The 20,282-nt window shown below is 49.8% G+C and overlaps 1 protein-coding gene across 1 annotated transcript in view; it reads left to right on the top strand.

Moving 5' to 3' along the window:
* The window catches only part of LOC135916235 (leucine-rich repeats and immunoglobulin-like domains protein 3), a 126,186-nt gene that overhangs the window by 94,112 nt on the left and 11,792 nt on the right, over window positions 1-20,282 (top strand). The window contains exons 2-10 of the mRNA XM_065449545.1: window positions 12,955-13,026; window positions 14,511-14,582; window positions 14,656-14,790; window positions 16,082-16,225; window positions 17,041-17,184; window positions 18,068-18,139; window positions 18,231-18,302; window positions 18,805-18,948; window positions 19,541-19,768. Of these exons, the coding sequence (XP_065305617.1) occupies window positions 12,955-13,026; window positions 14,511-14,582; window positions 14,656-14,790; window positions 16,082-16,225; window positions 17,041-17,184; window positions 18,068-18,139; window positions 18,231-18,302; window positions 18,805-18,948; window positions 19,541-19,768 (1,083 nt within the window). The remainder of the gene's footprint in view (window positions 1-12,954; window positions 13,027-14,510; window positions 14,583-14,655; window positions 14,791-16,081; window positions 16,226-17,040; window positions 17,185-18,067; window positions 18,140-18,230; window positions 18,303-18,804; window positions 18,949-19,540; window positions 19,769-20,282) is intronic.

The raw sequence follows: 20,282 nt of genomic DNA, 5'->3' as shown, positions 1-20,282 counted from the left end.
CTGCTGCTAAAGTGTCGTGTCTCTGCGTCCCGACCCGCTGCTCCCAGCTCCTGTTGTCTGGTGGCCCCTCCCCCACCTCCGTTGCCCGTCTCTCTTCTGTGCCTCCGCGCGCGCGCGCGCAGGGCTTCCCTCTTTTGTCGTGGGGGAAGCCGGCGGCTCTCGAAATATCCGCGTTGTACTCCCGCCTCGCCGTCTCCTTGCAGTGAAGCGAACGCCGCGGGACCCCGTCGGCCCAGCGAGCAGCACCGGCCTCGCCCCCATTGTTCATCCCTAATGCTTCGGGACGCCGGTGTTTTGAATGGAAGGATCGCGGAAGGGTTTAAGCCGCGTCCAGCGGGCAAGGCCGCGCCCCTTCTTCTGTATGCTGTATGCTCACCCGACGCGCGCAGCCGGTTCCTGGTCAGGCAACGCGACTCGGTAGTATACAAGCTTCCGCTGCACTGCACGGAACTTGGGAGACGCTAGTAGTTCGCTGTCACACGGCGGGGCGACCACGGCAACAGCAGCGGCGGCGGCAGCCAGCAACAGCCAGTCCGAAAGAGTGCGGACGCCGGCGAAAGCGGACCGACTCGAGTTGGGTCGTAGTGGTGGGCGCTCCCAGGCTTTTTCTTTCGGGTCTCTCCCCCTTGTCAAACCGTGCCGATCTTCCACGCCGTCCGCCTCCGCGCACTCGACGGAGAGACAGACGGCCCGTGGGCGCTAACTCCGAGGTTCTTTCCTTTGGAACACGTTTCCATCTTTCCCTGCGGCTGTCTAGGGTTCTCGATTTCTCTCCGCCTTTCGCGTCGATAGAGAGGAAAGGGGCGCGCCGGGCCCGCTGTACTATCGATTCACTCTGCATCATTGGCGTGCTCCCGATGGTATATACATGCGGCTTGTCGATATGTTCGGCGGAATAATAATAATAATAATAATAATAATAATAATAAAGCTCAGTTTGCTGGCCTTCGCGGCAGAGCTCGTGATGCTCTCTCAACGCCGGAATACTGATCCCGCGTTCACTATAACTGTGCGGTGCACCCTTCACGCAAGACGTCCGCTTCACGTTTAGACTGTTTCTTCCGGTTCTGGCCCCACACACATTCCTCGCCCTATCGGCCTCCTGTCTCTCTCCTGCACGTTGTTAGATATGGAGCTGGTTCCTGCGATTACTTCGAGTTCCCCAGACCACATCGGATTGCAGCACAGCTAATTGAGGAATGCAGAAGCAGGAAAGCGCATTCCAGAGAAGCGGCCGAGCAGACAAGTTTAAGGCAACGAGTTTACATGCCAACAAGTTCGTGCGCCGCCGGGATTAGCAGGTGGGCATCCGACAATGAAGCAGGTGCAGCCCTCCCCTTCTCTTTGTTCGAAGTGCATTGCCAGTCTGCGATGCAAGACCGCAGCAAGCCGCCAGGTGTGACACCACGACACGGGCGCCTACCATTGGCTGCAAGTGGCGTCATCGGAGTGGACTCTCCCATTGGTCAAACATGACGTGACTTGCAGTGCTCGAAGGGCTTATAAGAAGCCTTCCAGAGAGACCTGAGCATTCTGGGATATGCCCTGATTCCCTGATTCACCTCTCTCGAACTTCTTGCCGCGGGCCGCAGCGTCCGAGTTGCTGCCGGCCCGTAATGACTGTACGTCGGTTAATTGACGCTCACCGTCCCCTGTATATAATGTAGAATAAATCCTCCCAAGTTTGGGTTTTCATCCCGGAGCCCGTCCTTCAACCCCTACATCTGGTGGCAGCGGTGGGATCGCCTCCGAACGCATCAGCTGGTGGCAGCGCTACGGATAAACCTTCGTCGAGAGAGATCCTAAGGAACCGGGAAGAGCGAAGAAGAGAGAGCCTTCGTCGAAAGAGGTCCGAAGAGACTGGGAGTATCGAAGAAGGAGCGAGCCTTCGACCCAGGGAGTCCGTAGGAACCTGGAACAGCGGACGAATGAACCGGATGGCAGGGTGCTGCAACCGTAAGTGAGCGCGTGGTTTTTTTCCTTATGATTCGCCAGACTCAAAGGTTGTGTGTTCAATTTTGATAGTTCTGGGAATCGGGAGTTTGATGCATTGTGTGTTTGCACAAATTAATTAAGGAAAACAGTTTTAACCACCTGTCGGGGCAGCTGCCATGGATCTTAGAAGGTTGACGAGGTTAGACTTGTTGTTGGTGTGCGACGATTTGGGAGTTGAGGCGGACGAACGGATGGAAACGCCAGCTATCATAAAGGCGATTAATGATAGTGGCAATGATGAGAAAAGCATTGAGCTTGCTTGGGAGGTGATACAGGAGCCACGGGAGCGAGAGCGTCGTGTACGTTTGCGAGCGCGTCGTGAACTTAGGAGTGAGCTTAAGCGTGAAGAACGCGAGAATGAACGGAAGCAGGAGCTTCAAGAACTTACTCTTAGGTGTCAGCGTCACGAACGTGAGAAGGCACGCCAACGTGAGAATCAACGTAAGCTTGAGCAAGAGGAAAAGTATGAGAGAGAGAAGGCAGCACTGATCAAAGAGATACAATATTGTGATCAGTTATTGGCACAGAGACAACGGCTGTCTGAGAATTCTGCAGGTAGTACAGAGCGAAAGAATGAGCAAGTGTCTAGCGGATTTTCGCCAGAAGCCGACGAAAAGAGTAGTGCCTGTGAGATTGACTGCCGATTAACAAGTGAAGGGAAAAGGCTAGCCGCTAACGATGCCTTAGTGGCAACAGAGGCCGTTAAAGGCCGCAAGGAGAGCGACGAGGTGCTGTGCCAACAGATGACTGTGGAGACAGCTAGGCCAGCTGCGAACAAATTGGCACAGTTACCGAGCGTGTGCGTCGCTGGTAAGGTTAGCGAGGTTGCTAGCGAGGAAAAGGGTACTGTTGACGCGACAGAAGCGAGCACCCATGTAGAGCCAGATGTGCGTGCAGAAGTGAAGTGCGAGCTGAGCGGTGCAGTTGAGGGTAATTCTCGGGATGGCGAGCTCCGTAGCTCACGAGAGAACAACTGCATTGTTCAGGGATCGGTGCGGCTCTCCGCCAATCTAGATAGCCTAGATAGGGATGATTCAGTTGATAATCATTCGGACTGTGCGCGTGAGACAGCGATCGATACCGACGGGCTGTGTGCCGATGCACAGCGTGAGCTGGGCAATGTAGCAGAGGGCAGTTCGCAAGAGTGCGAGTTGTCTAACTCGAGTAAAGCCTGCTGCATTGTGCCAGAGTCGGTTGGGCTGTCCGCCAGTCGAGGCGGAGAGAGTGTTGATTTTAGTGAGATTCACTCAGACTGTGCGGGTAAGAGACCGATCCGGGCCGACGAAATGTGTACCGGCCAGCACGAGGCACGAGAAGGCGACATGAAGGCTAGTGCAAAGAGAAAGCGCCTTAAAAAGAAGCGCGGTAAAAACCGAAAGTCGGTAATTAATGTAGCGCCGCCAAAGATGGCGAGAAACCCAAAAGGGCAGGGCGCGAGGAAGAAGGTGCGGTCGTCTAGGACGATGTTGACGCATCCAAAATGGTCGAGCCACCGGTCAAAGGGGGACCGCGAAGAATGTTCTGCACGGACGCGGACAAAGGGCACGAGGCAGTTAAGCTCCTCGTCGTTCCGTAGTTCTTCTCATAGCTCAGCGTGCAGTTCGAAGAAACGCAAGGTGGCAGGACGAGACCAGGTGGGGAGTGGCGACGCGGTCAATCGAGTTCGTGTTGAAAGCGGGGCGCGGGGACGCAAATTGGCAGTAGACCGTAACGTCTTGGGGGAGCTGATAGTGAATCAGCCCTTTTGTTGTCTCTCGGCAGCCAGAGTAGCTTTCAGACCACGTCCACCCCGGGTTAGACTCAAAGTATGAGTCAGACGTAAGCGTTTGCAAATGGAGGCCAAGAGCCCTTCCGTAGAAGTAAAACGTGTTAGTTTGTTTTATTTTGAGCATCGGAATGTTTTCGCGATTTGAGACTATGATTTCTTTCAATATGTAAGGTTTGAGCTTTGTTTATGTTTTCGGTTTGAGAAAGCTCCGAGATTTGAAAGATGCGTTTTAAGTAAACATGTAGTCTCGCGAGATGCTCATTAATAAGTAGATAGGCTTTTTTTTTGTGTGTGTGAGTAACCTGAAGGTCAAGGTTATTGTCGAAAGGCCTATGGTAAAGCGCGTGTGTGTTTTGAATTTTCTAAGGTTAAGCGCGTAGTTTTTAAGTGAGTGCATGATTTGCACGGAGAAGCGTTTTTAGTTCCTTTAGCGCGTGTCCTGTGTGGACGGAAGGAAGCAGACTTTATGACTGGGTTGCTAGTGTGTGAGGAGGGCAGCCGTATTCTGACTTCTTTAGTGAGCGTGCGTGGAAAGAGTTAGTAGAAGACGCATCATTTTAAGAGTTCTGCGGAGTGTGTAAGTCCCGCGAGTTTAATTGTTCGTTTATGTCACGTGTCCTGTAGGACTTTCAGGAAAGAAACGTGAGTAAGCGTGAATGAAAAGTTTGCCTACAACGCAAGTACGCGTTCTGTTTAGTGACCACAAGGTTAGTGCGCTTGTGCTTACGTACTTGTGAGGTTGACCAGATTGTTCAGTGGCACCATTACGTGCGATAAGTACGCCACTGAGATAGATTGGAAACATGCTGTTCGTGTGGTTAGGCCACTTAAGTTATGTTCGGCTGTTTTCATTTGTTGTTTGCATCGTCAACGACCCTTTTGTTTTGCAACAACAATAGTACTCTGGTCTTGTCGGCAATCGAGGAGAAATGGATAGCTGTTTGGAAGGGTGGTTGGAACTGTTGTCAAAATTGGGGAACTAAAAGATCAGGGTTGATTTTGACTCAGTAATAGCCTGGCGAGTCAGGGGTGAAGAGCCTGCGCTTACGCGTGGTGCAGCGCTGTGTTGTTTGGTTTGTTTGACGTTTGTTCTCCAGGGCCTAGGATCCCGAAGTTCGTCAAACGAGGCTCGACCCCAGTACCCTGCAGCTTCTTTCAGCGTTCCTCCTGGCCAGCGAATTGAGTTCACCGGCCATTCAGAACAACCGGGGCGAGGACGAGCTGTTAGATATGGAGCTGGTTCCTGCGATTACTTCGAGTTCCCCAGACCACATCGGATTGCAGCACAGCTAATTGAGGAATGCAGAAGCAGGAAAGCGCATTCCAGAGAAGCGGCCGAGCAGACAAGTTTAAGGCAACGAGTTTACATGCCAACAAGTTCGTGCGCCGCCGGGATTAGCAGGTGGGCATCCGACAATGAAGCAGGTGCAGCCCTCCCCTTCTCTTTGTTCGAAGTGCATTGCCAGTCTGCGATGCAAGACCGCAGCAAGCCGCCAGGTGTGACACCACGACACGGGCGCCTACCATTGGCTGCAAGTGGCGTCATCGGAGTGGACTCTCCCATTGGTCAAACATGACGTGACTTGCAGTGCTCGAAGGGCTTATAAGAAGCCTTCCAGAGAGACCTGAGCATTCTGGGATATGCCCTGATTCCCTGATTCACCTCTCTCGAACTTCTTGCCGCGGGCCGCAGCGTCCGAGTTGCTGCCGGCCCGTAATGACTGTACGTCGGTTAATTGACGCTCACCGTCCCCTGTATATAATGTAGAATAAATCCTCCCAAGTTTGGGTTTTCATCCCGGAGCCCGTCCTTCAACCCCTACAACGTGAATTCATAACAGTAACTGTAGCTTCTTCAATCCTCCCCGCGCCCTTCACCTCCCTTCACGCCCCGTCCTTCGCGTACAAAGGGCGGTCCTGTCTCGTGGCGACCTTTGCCCTCGTTCTAAAGCAAGCAGAGAGCGGCTTTCGAACGGAATCCCTCGCTCTTTGTCCTTCCTTCCTTCCTTCCTTCCTTCCTTCCTTCCTTCCTTCCTTCCGTTTTGAGACTGAGCTCCCGGCCTGCCTTCCTCCTGTCCCCATCGGGAGTATCGAGACTTGGAGCGGAGACTTGTAGACTTGGAGCCTCCGAAGGCCCTCCGAAGCCGCTGTGTATACGTGCGCTACCCGTCGTATGCGACGTAACGTGTATACCAACAACCTTATCCAACAACGTCTTCCATAAGGCTACCGACTATTGTCAGCAGCCGTACACCAGCCGTCTTTCCAGACACTTCGCACGTACGTCGTACCGCGGACGCCGTATACCGAACCGTATAGTACATACACTCGGTATAATACGACTCCACACGCGATCCGTCGTGTATGCCATACCTGTCATATACACTCGTACATAGGTACGAGTGTAGTGCATACACTCGTACCTAGTGTACGAGTATACACTCGTACTTAGGCGCATTTCGCAAGCTTCGTTGGTTGAGTGATTGGACGACGACGAGCGCCGCATGGGCACGGAACTATTTAGGGATGCGAGTATAGCGTGGGGACGCTGATAAACGGAAAGCGGTAAGGTTAGGCCTGTGTATAACCCCTGCGGCTCGGTGCCGTTTTCATAGATCGCCACGTCCTTAATATGCCCCCCCCCCCCCCCCCTCCTTTTCGCTTTCGCGTTGGTTTGTAGCCGTTCCTCTGTGTGCAGACTGCCAGCGATTATGAAACTTGTATGGCAGTCGTGGCGTCGCAGCGTCGTCGAGTGCCAAACTGTGTTTGGCACCATCTATGGCTGAGCCCAATGCGCGCCTCTCACTTTGGCCGCAGCGGTCTTTTGAGGTCTCCTGCTTCGTGGACGCCAACGCAGCATATGTATATGCATGCGAACGTCGCAGTTGCTGCTAGCGTATAATCCGAGTTCATGCTTTTTTTTTATGTTCTTCCATCTCTGCCAGTTGTCCACAACCTCCACTCTTCTTTTCCAGCGCGGTTCCGCTTCTCACGAAAAAAAAAAAAAAAGCCGTCTTTTTAATCTTCGCCCTAAATGCAACAGCGTCCGTGTGGTCATCCCCCCCCCCCCCCCCCCTCCCGCACTATATTCTCGCGCGCTCTGTCTCCTAGCTTCGCGACGCTGATTGGAATCTTGGCCGTCAAGAAAAAAAAAAAAGAGGATTACCACGCTGTGTATGACTGCAAATGGGCGAGCTTTGTCTGAGCATTGTCTCCAGCCCGCTGCATACATTTGCTGAAAGAGGCGTCCTCGGTGTCTTAATCCCTACATCGTGCGGCGAGTAAGTTTTTTTTTTTTTTCTCCGGGGGGGATTATTATGCGGAGACGCTGAAGGAGAACCTGCCCGAATAATCATCTCGCGATCAGTTTTTCCATTTCTTTTTTTCTACGTTCGTTCTCTCGTTGCTTCCTTGCGCGCATTAGCGTTCGAGTCGGGGTGTTCCCTATCGCGTCGGCTGTGTACTCTCCGCCAGCTCCCTTATCTGGTTCTGCCCGTGCCTTATCTAAAGCGGCACGGAGTATAGCTTTTATCTCGCGACGCGCGGTGTTGAACCGCGAAAGGTCATGCGGGGGGGAGGGCCCCTTTTGCTTCGCCAGGATGTCGAGGATTCGCGCTGTGTCAATATAGTATGGTAGGCCTTGAACAGAGAAGATGAGAGAGAGAGAGAGCGGGCGGGGGATGGAGGTTGGGGGCAAACAAGCGAGATGGAAGGTGCATCAGACGCAATACATATAACCAGCAAGAAAAAATAAAGGATAACGCGGCAAGCTGTAGGTGCCAAGAATCGTATACTTCCCTCTCCGCGCCTTTGTACAACGAATGCGCATTGAAGCCTCGTAAGCACGTATTGTTTTTCCACCGTCTTTTTTCGCGTCGATCGACCTTTCCTGTCCTACTTAGATATCTGTGCCCTTCCCCCGTCGCGTGAAGCCGTTGTGATGGCCGTGGAGGTCTTACTCGCTCGTTGAGTATTCTGCGTATACCAAGTGCTTCTTCTGCGACGACGCTGTATCCATGCGGTGACAGAGACGCCCGCATGCAAATTTTATTGATTGATTCATTGATTTGATTGATTGATGGCTCGATCGATCGGTTTGTTGAAGCTGTTGCAGGCGGCGAAAAGAAGAGGCACGCCGGTAGCTTGAGCACGCGTACCATTCGCGTTCGTGCTGTAGGATGAAATCGAAAGATGCGAACTATGTAGAATCTGAGCTGTACTTGGTATGGATTCGTTTCTTAAGAATTAAGCGCCGAAAGAAGGCGGAGAGTAGGAGCTGACACGAGGCCGGAGTGTTGGTCGGTTTCTACTGTACGTCGAACGCCTTTGTCGACGCTATTTTTTTTATTTGGGTGTTGGGGGAAAGAACGCAACAAGGTGACGCGAGCGCCGCGCCTTGTTCTTTTTCCATTTTTTTTTTCATTTTCCCGTGTCGTTAAATAAAAGGAAATTTCTGGCTTGAATTTCACACAGGAGGCTACGATCAACGCACTTTCGACGGAGTGTAAGGTGTTTCGGATTAATTTTTGGCCGCCTGAGGCTTTCTAACGTCCCACCTATACACCCAAGTACGCGAGCGGTTTTAATATTTAGTAGTTTCCCGTAGAAATGCGGCCGGGAAACGAACCCGGGACCTCGCGAGCTCGCTGGCCGAACGTCGTAACCACTGGTTCCTCCTTGTCGTATTCAGCGCCGTATACCGTGTCGCGCCTTCGTATGTGCGTCCTTGTCCTTTAGCTCAGCTTCGCTGTCGTGATCGGCTATTAAGAGTCCACAGTACAACTCGTGTTTGTTCATCTTCCTCTCCCAAGCCCCCGACTCGAGTGTCGGCGTATGTCGCAGTCTCCACGCGTGTGTGTGTGTGTGTGTGTGTGTGTGTGTGTGTGTATCGATGCATTAGCGCGATAGCCGTTCTTATCAGCGCTCCGCGAGCCGTGACGAAGAGAGAGGTACCACGCCCAGGGTCTAGAAGAGAAGTGGCGGTAAACGAGTCCGACGCGTGAAGAAAAGGTCGCCGGGAGAGTTGACCTCAACCGCCGCTAGCTGAGTGCGCCGACCGCTTGCGTTCGTTCGTTCGCACTAGAGTGTATGCTAGAATGCGGTCTAGTTCGCTCACACGCCCGGTGTGGTGCTGTTTTCTCGCGCGGCTTCGGTTCGTCGCCCTTTTTCTTGCCGAAGTCGCTGCGCGCGGCCCGGCTTTGTCGCCGGCGATTGCAGCGCGACATGATGACTTTGCGCTCCCGTCGCCCCTTCCCCCCCTCCCCTCGTCCCCTTCCTTCCTCTAGAGAGATATTTTACCGGGGAAGCAGCTCGGTCCAGTCTAGTACGACCGATCCACTGGCTGCTACGCGTCAGGAGTTCGGCGCCATCTTTTCAGGAATGATCCGTGAAGCGCACTGCGCATGCGCAAGGAACTGCGGGGGGGGGGGGGGGGTGCGATGGCTGCCGTCTGTTCTGGATGGGCGAGGCGGATTAGTTGCGTGTAATTTGCGCTGAAGAAGTGCGTGAAGCAGCGCACTTGGTGAAATACGATCGTCTGTGTATCACGTCGTAATTAATGTTTGTGTGAACGTCTCTCTCTCTCTTTTTTTTTTTAACCACCAAGTACCTATTAAACAAATCCGCACTTCTTCCGCGTTAACTTGCCGTGTAATGGTACGCCCACACTAGCGACAAAAACGCGCGCGACACGCCGCACGCGGCAAGCGACCGCGCGGCAGACGCGTGCGGGCAAGTCCACAGTCGCGTTTTGCGGCACGCGGCAGCGGCCCGTGGAGTCCCGCGTTGTCCCGTTCCATTCGATACTTCTCGCGACAACGCGCTCTCCGTTCTGCCCATTTCGTCTTCCATCGGAAGTGACTGTGTTTTTTTGCGCCACTGCCGGCCACGCTCAGGCATGTCGGATACGGACGAGGAGCTACTGGTGACTGTGAACACTATAATACTTGTTTGTTCTTTACTTGTGCGACGCCGACGTGCCAGACAGCGGACGAGAAAGTTTTGAGTGCGGTACAGGGACACTGAGGGCCAGGCGCGCACTCTGCTTCCCCACCTTCACCAATTACTCACCTGTCATGCCAAACTGCTGTCCATAATGTGCCAGCGGTTGGCGCGCAGCTCCTTGTCCGACGCTCGATTTATCATAGAGGTACGCATATCCGCGAACGGTTTCCAAAAACGCCTCCATTGCGAGGCGAATTCTTCGTCGACGCCTCAGTGGCGGTGTGGTAAGGCTTAACAAAAACAGCCCCCTTGACTGGAAATGGCCTCTGAGATTTTACGGCGCGCGTGTCACTGTTCAGTCTCAGAGCCCATAGATTATGATTCTTTGCTTATGCGACAGGTGGCGCCACAAAAGCGCGGCTCGTAAAGCGGCTCGCTTCTGATTGGTGGACGTTTCGCGTCTGCCGCGAAAAATGGGTCTCGCACCCATTCGCGCGTTTGCCGCGCGTTGCTGCCGCTTTTCGTGAATCTTGCCGCGCGCGACAGCACCGCTCGCCGCGCGCGTTGTGTCGCGCGCGTTTTTGTCGCTAGTGTGGACGTACCATAAGTGCTCGTGCAAAAATGTGTGCTTCCGTCGGTTCAGTGACGGCTATACAGTGAGAAAGGGACAGATTCTTTCCTTACATTTGGCGATTGTGTCAGCCGTTTGCGCTTCTTGCTGAAATCCTTCACGAACGAGCCACGTCTTTTCGCCTGATATAGCGCGGTCGCCGCGTTTGACGGCGTAGGGAGGCATATCGCTCCGGGATTGCGTTGCATCGCGTTTGCATGTGTTTATCTCTCTCTGGCGCGCGCATTTCGGACTTCCTCCTTTTTCTGTTCGCAGGCTTGTCGACCTTTCGTTCCGATTCAACACTCTTTGTACTCGCTGGGCAAGCGAGCGCGACATCTATGCGCTGTGGTTCAAAGTGCCGCCGCTAGGTGTCTCCACCATTGCTGGTTTGTTCGCGTATAGTTCGTTATTCTTGCATTCGCGTTCGGCTGTATACATGTCTAGCAATTCGTGCTTTTGCTTTTCTAGGACAGCCGCGTGACCGTTCTTCCTTCTACATACACGTGTGCGGGCTGCCGTGCTATAGCGGTACCTGTACAACCACCCGTTTGCCCTCTCCGAGCTATAGTTGTACTACATTTACAGTTCTGTGTACCCCTTCTTTTGGGCGACCGGGAAGAAGAATTTCTCTCACGAGCTCGTCGACCGTCTGCAGCGAGCTAAGCCTTTACATCACCGCCATCCTCCGTCCTCGGGGGCGCGAAACAAAATTGGCCCCAGTATAATAACGGTGGGTTCGGCAGAGGCAGAGATGGACTCGATTGCGCTTCCCGTGAATCGAAACCGCCCCTCTCTCCTCAAATTGTTTTAGTTCGTGCTCACGTTCCACGACGCCATGCGCCTTGTTAGCTGCAGGCCGCCTGGTGATGGGCCACCTATAAAAACACCACGACGAAAAGAAAACACGCGGGAAAATAAAAGAAGTCAATGAGCCGACGCTTCTCCGTCGATGGTTGCGGCTGCGAGCGCGCGTGATTGAATCGGTTCCGAGCCGCTGCGCAAATGCGCGTGCGCGCCTCTGACGGATCACGCGTCCGCGCGGTTTTCTGTGCGCGCGCGTGATGCGAGGCGCTTTGGGGGAGGAGGGGAGGAGAGGGGGCTGTGCACGTGACCCTTCCGTGCGTCAGAGCTCTGCGTGCGTGTGCTGCCCCAGTGTGCGCACGCGCAGACGTTCGTTCGTCTGGGAGAGGAAACCGCGGCTGCCTCTCTGGTTCATCCCCGGGAGAGAAAGGAGACAGCTGCGCGATGTGGCTCTACCGCCCATTTCGGAACCGTTCGATTTATCTTCATCGTGCTTTCATTCCTTATTTCCATTTTCTTTTTTCTTCTTTTTTGTTGAGCCACGCGCACACGGCCGCTGTATAGGGTGCACTATTGTTCGTGCGTGTACGCTTTACGTGGCTTCGCTGTCAATACTGTGACATGTCATGTGCCAGGGATTTAGTGTCAAACCCCTTCAATGGCATATAAAGTTTTTGAGCCAATCGGAGAGGCCGTTATATATAAGCCGCCTTGTGGGCCAATCAAGAGCTGACAGGATGGTCAATTCAACGATGTGGCGGATTTGAAATAGCACACCACGGGTGGGATATGCCATGGTGGGGATGCTGTCAAAGTCCGCCATGTTCGCGTTTCGAGCCTGTCAGACGGACTATAGCCGCCCCGTGAGCCAATCAGGGCCGACGAGATGGCGACTTTTGACAGTACACGTTGGAGCTCGAGTTTTACAACATAGCACTTCATGAATTGTATACTCAGCGGAGAGATAAGTGAGATAGTCCATAGTACTACCGCGTGAATCGTCTGCAAACGCGCTCACCCGCCGTGGTTGCTCAGTGGCTATGGTGTTGGGCTGCTGAGCACGAGGTCGCGGGATCGAATCCCGGCCACGGCGGCCGCATTTCGATGGGGGCGAAATGCGAAAACACCCGTGTGCTTAGATTTAGGTGCACGTTAAAGAACCCCAGGTGGTCAAAATTTCCGGAGTCCTCCACTACGGCGTGCCTCATAATCAGAAAGTGGTTTTGGCACGTAAAACCCCAAATATTATTATTAAACGCGCTCGTTCGTGCTACGCGCCGAACCCTCTGCTCAGGCCCTTGTCCTCCAGATGTTGGTTGCGCTACGGCACACAACTATATGGCGTTGACTATACTGCCCCGTTTATCTTCTTATAATTTCTTAAGCGAGAAATGTGTGGCTCGCGCCCAACACACAGTTTGGGGCGCTGATCCGCGCCCCCCCCCCCCCCCCCCCCTTGTGGCAGCAGACATTCAGCCTCCCATCCTGCGCCCTCTTTTAAAGCAGCGTGTAATGATGGTGATGCGTGGATCGAGCTATATATACGTACGGCGTGCGCGCCATGATTCACGATCCTCACCACGCCGGTTGTGATGCGAGAGCGCAACCCCCTCGCCTCCTCCCCACTTCACAGCCCTGCGAGAAACGCGGTTCGGAACGCTCGCGGTTGGCCTTAAAAGAGCGCGCCAAAACTGCGCAGTGCAGTCACAGGTATACGGATCGCATACGGATCTTAAATAGAGTTTGCTCTATTATTTATATGATGTTTTAATTTTGCTAGGAATTCTGCATGTCTGAATCGCTCATGAGTTTTCTTCCTTGTTTGTCTGTGCAGGGATATCAGTCATAACGAGTTTACCGTGTTGGACACCAGGAGCCTTCAGCACATCACTCAATTGAAGCGCTTGTGAGTAATCCATTAGCGAGGCACTTTTGCAACCCTTACTTCAGGAGTGTACTTATTGCATACTGTGTGAAAAGAACCTAGGCCCTACAGAACCCAATTGTTCAAATTGTTTGCCAGTTATGCAGTTGAACCTCTCTATAACAAAGTCGCATCCGGCATGACAGTACCTTCGTTATATGCATTGTTCGTTATATCCAATATTTTGTTATATCCGTGTTCACTATATGGTGGTTCGACGAACTCCAGCTGGCATTTAAGTGTGAGATGGCACTGATGAAATGTGAAGTTTGTCACTGCATGTTTCTTTATAAATCAAATCTCTATATAACGAGCATGTATGTAACAAATTATCTGATATTACGAAGTATATACATGTAAAATGTTCGTCGCCAATGTCGGCATGTAATGAATATATGCTTATACCTAATATTGAATATAACTGGAATATGATGAAGGCATTTTTGTGCTGGATGGTACTTTGTTATAACAAGGTCCAACTGTATTTGCATAGGGCAGTTGCATAACTGGCATACCCGTTATCATTAGCCAACAGTGTTAATTAATGCTGCATTCTTTTTCTTGCCCTTTATCAGGGATGAGGCTTACTGTCGACAGCTGAGTGTCATAGTGTGAAGTCTGCTGGAAGTGATAACCACTTTTTCGCCCATTGCTCTGACTGCACGTTTTAAGTGTGGTCTACTCCTTCAACTCATCCTTAGTGAATTTGGTAGGGCAATCCGCAACCTATTGAAGGACATTCAGAATTTAATTAAGGCTGCTGGGAATTTAACGCCTGCACCACCACTCCCAAGGTAGCTCGGCGACTTACCCTTGCACAATACCCTGCTTCATCTGCCGAGTATACTTGTTTTGTGTTTTCCATGCACTCCCTACCTCTCTCAAAGCAACTCGCACAGAAACATAATATTGCATACCCACTCTAGCATCCATAGAGAGGTCATCCAAACACAAAATTTGTAAGTTTATAAAAGCAGATGGAGCACACGTCTCGATGCTTTGTCGCTCTGTCTCGGCAGGACGGCCATGGCGAGCCTGTGCGGCAGGTCTGTTTGCACATTGACTGAAGGAGGAATTTACGAACTGTTGATGAATCCTGAATTGGAGAAAAAAGGGCAGCAAAGAACCATATTCTATGCAGCATGAAATATCTGCTGCACCAGCACTCGAGAGAAGCCTGGCACGAGCCAAGAAGCAGTTAACGGCAGGCAAATGTTTAACCAGATGGTGAAAGAAAGATGTTGCCCCTGGTGAAGTGGGGCCATCAAAATTTTATTTATGTCATTAATTTTGATGGAAACTAAATATATTGTTCTCACCATACTCTAAAACAAATATCTTTAGTACTGTAACATCATCGGGACATGTATCAGTGGCATTTCCCTCCCCCCCCTCCCCCCGCGGCAGTGCTTACATTGAGTTTTACAAGAACAGCACTTACGGTGATGATGTCAATCTTATTTCAGAAAAGCAGCACACAACAAGCTCTCTGCAGTTCCAGATCTTGGCTCTCATCCCCATTTAACTGAACTTAACCTGTAAGTTTATATCCTGCTAAATGCGTACAGTTGTGCCAATAACATCTCTGACAAGTTTTCATTGCTGTTTTAGAGCTCACAATGCCATACCACAACTTACCAGTGACCTGAAGAAGCTTCCTCAGCTGAAGAATTTGGACTTGAGTTTTAATAAGATAACATCAATTTCTGGAGGTGTCTTCACCAACAGCTCTAACCTTCAGTACCTGTAAGTACCAACGTGGTCATAACCTTCTGTAGTTGCTGGACTTTTCAGGAAACATGTGATCTGAACCACCTGTTTTTCTGCAGCATCTGTTGGAGACTTTGAGGGGGAGACTTGGAGGCAGCATTTGCAACATAGTTGGCAGCACTGTAGCGTTTGAGGGAAAGAAAAAAAAGATCTGCTATATCTTTTTGCAATTTTGTGCACACAAAAGTCTGTCATGTAGTTTTTGGCTTCTTGTAATGTTGTCTAAGATAGGCTAAAGTGCATATGCCTCTGAGGAAATCCTTTGTCAGTTCCACGAATCTCCTTTCATGTTGTATACAATTTCCTGCATGTCTTGAAGAAATGTTCTAGCAGTAACAGCAGCAAGTTAACATTGCAGCAAGTGGCATGCGACACAAGCACCTCTTTTCATGAACTCTGACTGACCTGAAAGTTCGACTCTCTTGTGGCTTCCCGTACGATTCCACATTTCTGTTTTCTCTTGCACTTGGCCATGTGACTCCATGCTGACTCCATTTAAGTCCCGTGAATCTCTTGTGACTCCCTTCAAGTGACTCCTTTTGCCTTACACTCAAAAAATTTTGCGCCCTTTGGGGCTTAGTGTGCCCCCAAAACAATAATCATCATCTATGTTGCATGCCTTTCTTTTCTTTAACACTGTGTGCCCGGTACTTGCAGGTAACAATTGGCATGCACATTATTAGCATGACAGACATCTTGCCAAACGTAGAAAGTGCGTAGTTTTCAAGAAAGGAAATGCAAGCAAGGCAGATAATGATTATTGTTTCGCTACAAGATATGCTCTAAAGAGTGTAGTTTTTTAAGAGTGTAGTTGGCCTGAAAGTCTATCTCCTTTCGACACCCTGCAACTCCAGTCAAGCGGTTCTCTCTTGAACTTGACCATGCGACTCCTTTTGAGTCCTTTATGACTCCCTTGTGACTTCAGTCTTGTGATTCCTTCTTGTCTTGGCCCCCTTGGCTTGGGCCTTGACCAAAGTGCGTTTTTGCCAGAAACAGCCAGCCTCATTAAAGCGCAACCGTAGCCCAACAGACAGGCTACTGTCTGTTGTGCTGTGGTTGTTTGCATGTCAGTGCAAGTGTTAATGTGCATGTAAATTGTTGCTGTGCATTGTGTTATGCCAACAATTACTGTCACTTGTGTGCCCTCTCTGCAAGGCTCCATGGTTCTAGAATTCTCATTTGTGTTGCCCAAGTGTCCGTCTTAGAACTCGCAATGTTGTGGCATTCGGCCAATGTGCAAAAACGTTTGCTCTTCTTTCTTGCACAGATCACTAAGTTCAAACAAAATTTCGAGCATCGAGAAAGGTTCTCTCGACAACCTCACGAGTTTGCAGACACTTCAGCTCAACAGGAATCGTCTCGCCACCATTCCCAAGAACCTGTTCCTGAATCTAAAAAGCCTCAAGCAATTGTAAGTTCCCCATGTTAATGGCTTCCTAGGTTTCACAGAGGGCGGCACCTCAGATTGCACCAATGTCATATGGTGCTGCTACTTTGTTGTTTGTGCGCATAGCTAATTACTGTACCAGGCGCCAGATGATAAAGCGAACAAGAGGGTTTCACATTGTAATAGCCTAGTGGCATGCCCCTGTATATTTGCCGTCAAGCTACCCTGAGTTGGTAGGTGTAAAGGAAATAAAGAGGTCCTAGAATAAGTTGGGCCAATGTGTCAGTAATTTAGTCACTGCTTACCGAGAGCACTGTAGTCGACCTCAGGCAAAACAGGTGGGCTTTTCCCACTTGCCAAAGAAGCATGACTGAGTCAGATGGCAATGATTGAAAAATGGCCAACACTGGCTGTTCCAAGTGCGTGTATTCGGTGAAGCTAGTTTCTGAAACCTTAAGTAAGGCCGGTTTTAAGAATTGCTTTTAGTGGAGCTTGCTTTTCACATTGTGCGTTCAATTGGAGTAAGTGTACTAATTTAGTGTTGAGCCCCTGTAAAACATAACATTCACGAATCAGTCATGTTGACACCCGCATGACATTTGACAGATAACCACAGTGATGTTTGAGGACGTTACTGCTTCTGCAAACTTGCCCTGCATTATCCTGACGCACTATTACAATGTTTCACTTCTTGTGATGCCAGGTGTAATTGTTTTACATGTGCAGGAGGAGAGCATGCTTGTTTGGACTGGATCTGTGAAAATGTTTTCAAAAATGCCTGCCCGTTCAGGCTGAACAGGGTTTAGAATGTGACGAACATTGTTCTTATCTTTATCCAGGGAGCTGGACAAGAACCGGATCCGTGCAATTGAGGGCCTCAGCTTCAAGGGCCTCGAGGCATTGGAATCTCTGAGCCTACGCAAGAACCTCATCAGCCACCTCTCTGATGGGGCTTTCTACTACCTCGGCAAGATTCAGACTCTGTGAGTTGTTGCCTTTGATGTTTTTTTTTTCTAATGATATTGCAAGAACACAAGACAGTGTAGGTTGTTGTCCTTACAGTCCATTTAGAAAGTCTTAAGGCGAGTGGAACAGCAGGGTCAGCTAAGCTAGTCGGTTGTGAGAGTATGTTCTGGGGCTGTATCCTTAGTTGGTCATTTTTGGGAATACGTTGACTTGTGCAAGACATGATGTGCAACTCGACGTGCCATAGGCGCACCAGTCTTTTTTTGTTTACTGACTTCTTTAGCGAATGCGCGCTAAAGGTGATAATGCTGAAAATGATCAAACAGGAATAAGTCCATGCTTGCCACTTGTAACCTGAGTTTCAATATGATTCTGCAGTGTTGATTATGTCACTCAATGATGATGAACAGCAATAAATATGATGCTACATTGTCACGTTAAACAGAGCTGTGTATGCATGATGAACTAAGGATACTAGTACGTTTGATTGTCATTGGCATGATGTATAAAATGAGACTATTGATTGCACAACTTTTTAGTTAGTTAATCTTCTTTTTATTCTTGTATAGTGTTTTTTACTACTTACCAAAGCTCGTCATGCCTCTGAGACTTGAATGATCTGTATTTTCAGTAAGCTACTGGTTTATTAAATACATATTTTTTTATCTGCTTGCATGGGTAGCTGTCTTTTCATTTAACTAGGTTTACTTTCTACAGCATAATTGCAGATTTCATTCTCTTATAGGTCTGTGATAGCTAAATGCTAAGCACCACTCACAGTTAGTTTTTCTTTCAAGCATGGTAGAATCACTGGCAGATAAAATCAGCCTTTCTATTGCTGTGTGCCTTGTTCTACGAAGCAGCACCTACCCTGACTTCTCATTTTGCTACTCTGTGCAGCAACCTGGACTTGAACAACATCACGGCTGTGACCAACGGGTGGTTGTACGGGCTGTCCTCCTTAAGGTCGCTGTAAGTGTGTTGCCGTCGCTCCTGAGAAATTTTATCGTAACGACTTCCGTGCGTAATTTGTGTGCCTCACCGTCTTTCTTTGACCACGCAGAAACCTGACCCACAATGCCATCACTGAGGTGGACATGGGAGGCTGCGAGTACTGCAAAAAGCTGACGCACTTGTAAGCATTCACCCTTCCCACGATGCTGTGCAAATAGTTCCATCTAGCACATGGGTGGGCAGACAAGCATATTCAAAGAACCGCAGAAGAGCTCACCATATTGTTCTAGAGCTACGGAAGAAACATGGCAGTTTGAGACACTAACATCATGTAACAGTATGTGTACTGCCTTTTTCACTGGTTGTTTTCCCTGCTGAGGAATGCAGGTCTAGTTTCTAAGAATGGCAGATGCACAAGTGCATCAAAGCTACCTAGTTTGGTAAAAGCCAGCAGAATGCAACATATGATTAGATTAAAACGGACATTGACTGCCTGACTGAACGGCTATCCACGAGCCACAACTGGACGCTAAAGAAGCTTGTAATCTGTAGTTTGGCCACCCTTGGTCTAGAAGGCCATTTGGAAATATATTGTGTTGGTGTAATGCTGCTGTGTCTGTAATTCTAGCACATCATTTGGCTAATTTAGTGGTAATAACGATGTGTGTTCCTGCATTTTTCAGAGAATTGACCTTCAACAACCTTCAGGCCATTACTAAGAGTACTTTTGCAAAGGCGGAGTCTCTGCGCTTTCTCTACCTCGGACACAACTCTGTCTCTTACATTGAAGAAGGGGCCTTCAAGCAGCTTAACCAGCTGAAAGAACTGTAAGTGTTCAGAAAGTCAAGTACAACATTATTTGCCAGCCTGTAATGGCAGTGGAATGAATAATGATAGGTATAATGATAAGAGATGTAAAGAAGGCAGTATCGGGGATTAGAGAGCATACATAGGCAGCTGATATTGCAGTCAAGATTAAGATGAAGTGGAGTTAGTTCGTATAGTGCATAGGACAAGTAAAGATGGTTTATCAGAATAACGAATAGCAATGCCAAGGGAAGTCAAATTCAGTTGGTTGTGGCAGAGGTTTGGGTGGAATGATGGGATTACAAAATTTTCAGGCAGGAGGTGGAGTTGGCTGACATTGGGTAGGGATTACTGGAATTACCTGGACAAGGCCTTCATCCTACAATGAGCCTAATCAGCTTTGGATGAAGAATTTGTTAGCTTAGAATTTGTTACCTTTGTAGGCTCTGTTTTCTGGAATCATCATTGAGGATACATCAGGATGTGTTTCTGTTTTGTGATTTTGTATTTAAACTTACATATCGACATTACAGTTCTTGACCACCAGTCTTGCAGCGGTTGATGGCCCTGCACCCACTCATTGTGCTCCCAACTGTAACCAATGTGTTTCAGCTACCTGGACCACAACGCCCTCTCGTCGACAATGGAGGACACGAATGGGCCCTTCCTCGGCCTGAGCAGCCTGAGTCTCCTCACCCTCTCCGACAACCTCATCAAGTCGCTGACATCGAGGGCGTTTGCTGGCCTGGGCCGCCTGCGTTCTCTGGACCTCTCGAGGAACCCAATCACCACCATCAGCCAGGGCACCTTTACTCCTCTGCGCAGAAGGCTGACCACCCTGTGAGTCCTGCAACACATTATTCACTCAGCGCTGCAATGATTCTTACTGTCGGAGAGTATCGTCACATACATATGTTGAAAAGACCTGGTGATGTTTTAATTATTAAGAGCAGCTGGCTTGGGGCGTACGGATACGCTAGTTGGTCCTTGATGATGAGGAGGATATGCTTAATGCAGTAGTGGCAACTACTCAAGGGGATTGGCTAAGAGTCGGAAGATTTCAGAAATGTATTAGGGGTATGAATTTGGATATAGTATGGCACTAAAGTCTTAGATCTTGAGCACTAGCATGTCTACTTCCTCCTCTCTTCTGGTGTGTCTTTTTGGCACCCTTTGTGTTGTTGTTGTTGACGAAAACCATTATGAAGCCTACAAATAATAAAGCCGAGGCAAGTTTGGTTGTAGATTTCTTTTTTTCGTGGAAGTGCGGAAAGTGATGAAAGGAATGAAATGGGGCATCTGCTTAAGAATGTTGGGTGTGTGCAGACCGCTTGGTATGTCTTCAAGAGTTGTT

The sequence above is a fragment of the Dermacentor albipictus genome, chromosome 5 (assembly GCF_038994185.2).
Source record: "Dermacentor albipictus isolate Rhodes 1998 colony chromosome 5, USDA_Dalb.pri_finalv2, whole genome shotgun sequence".
Taxonomy (NCBI): domain Eukaryota; kingdom Metazoa; phylum Arthropoda; class Arachnida; order Ixodida; family Ixodidae; genus Dermacentor; species Dermacentor albipictus.
This window is presented reverse-complemented; position numbering and strand designations above follow the sequence as displayed.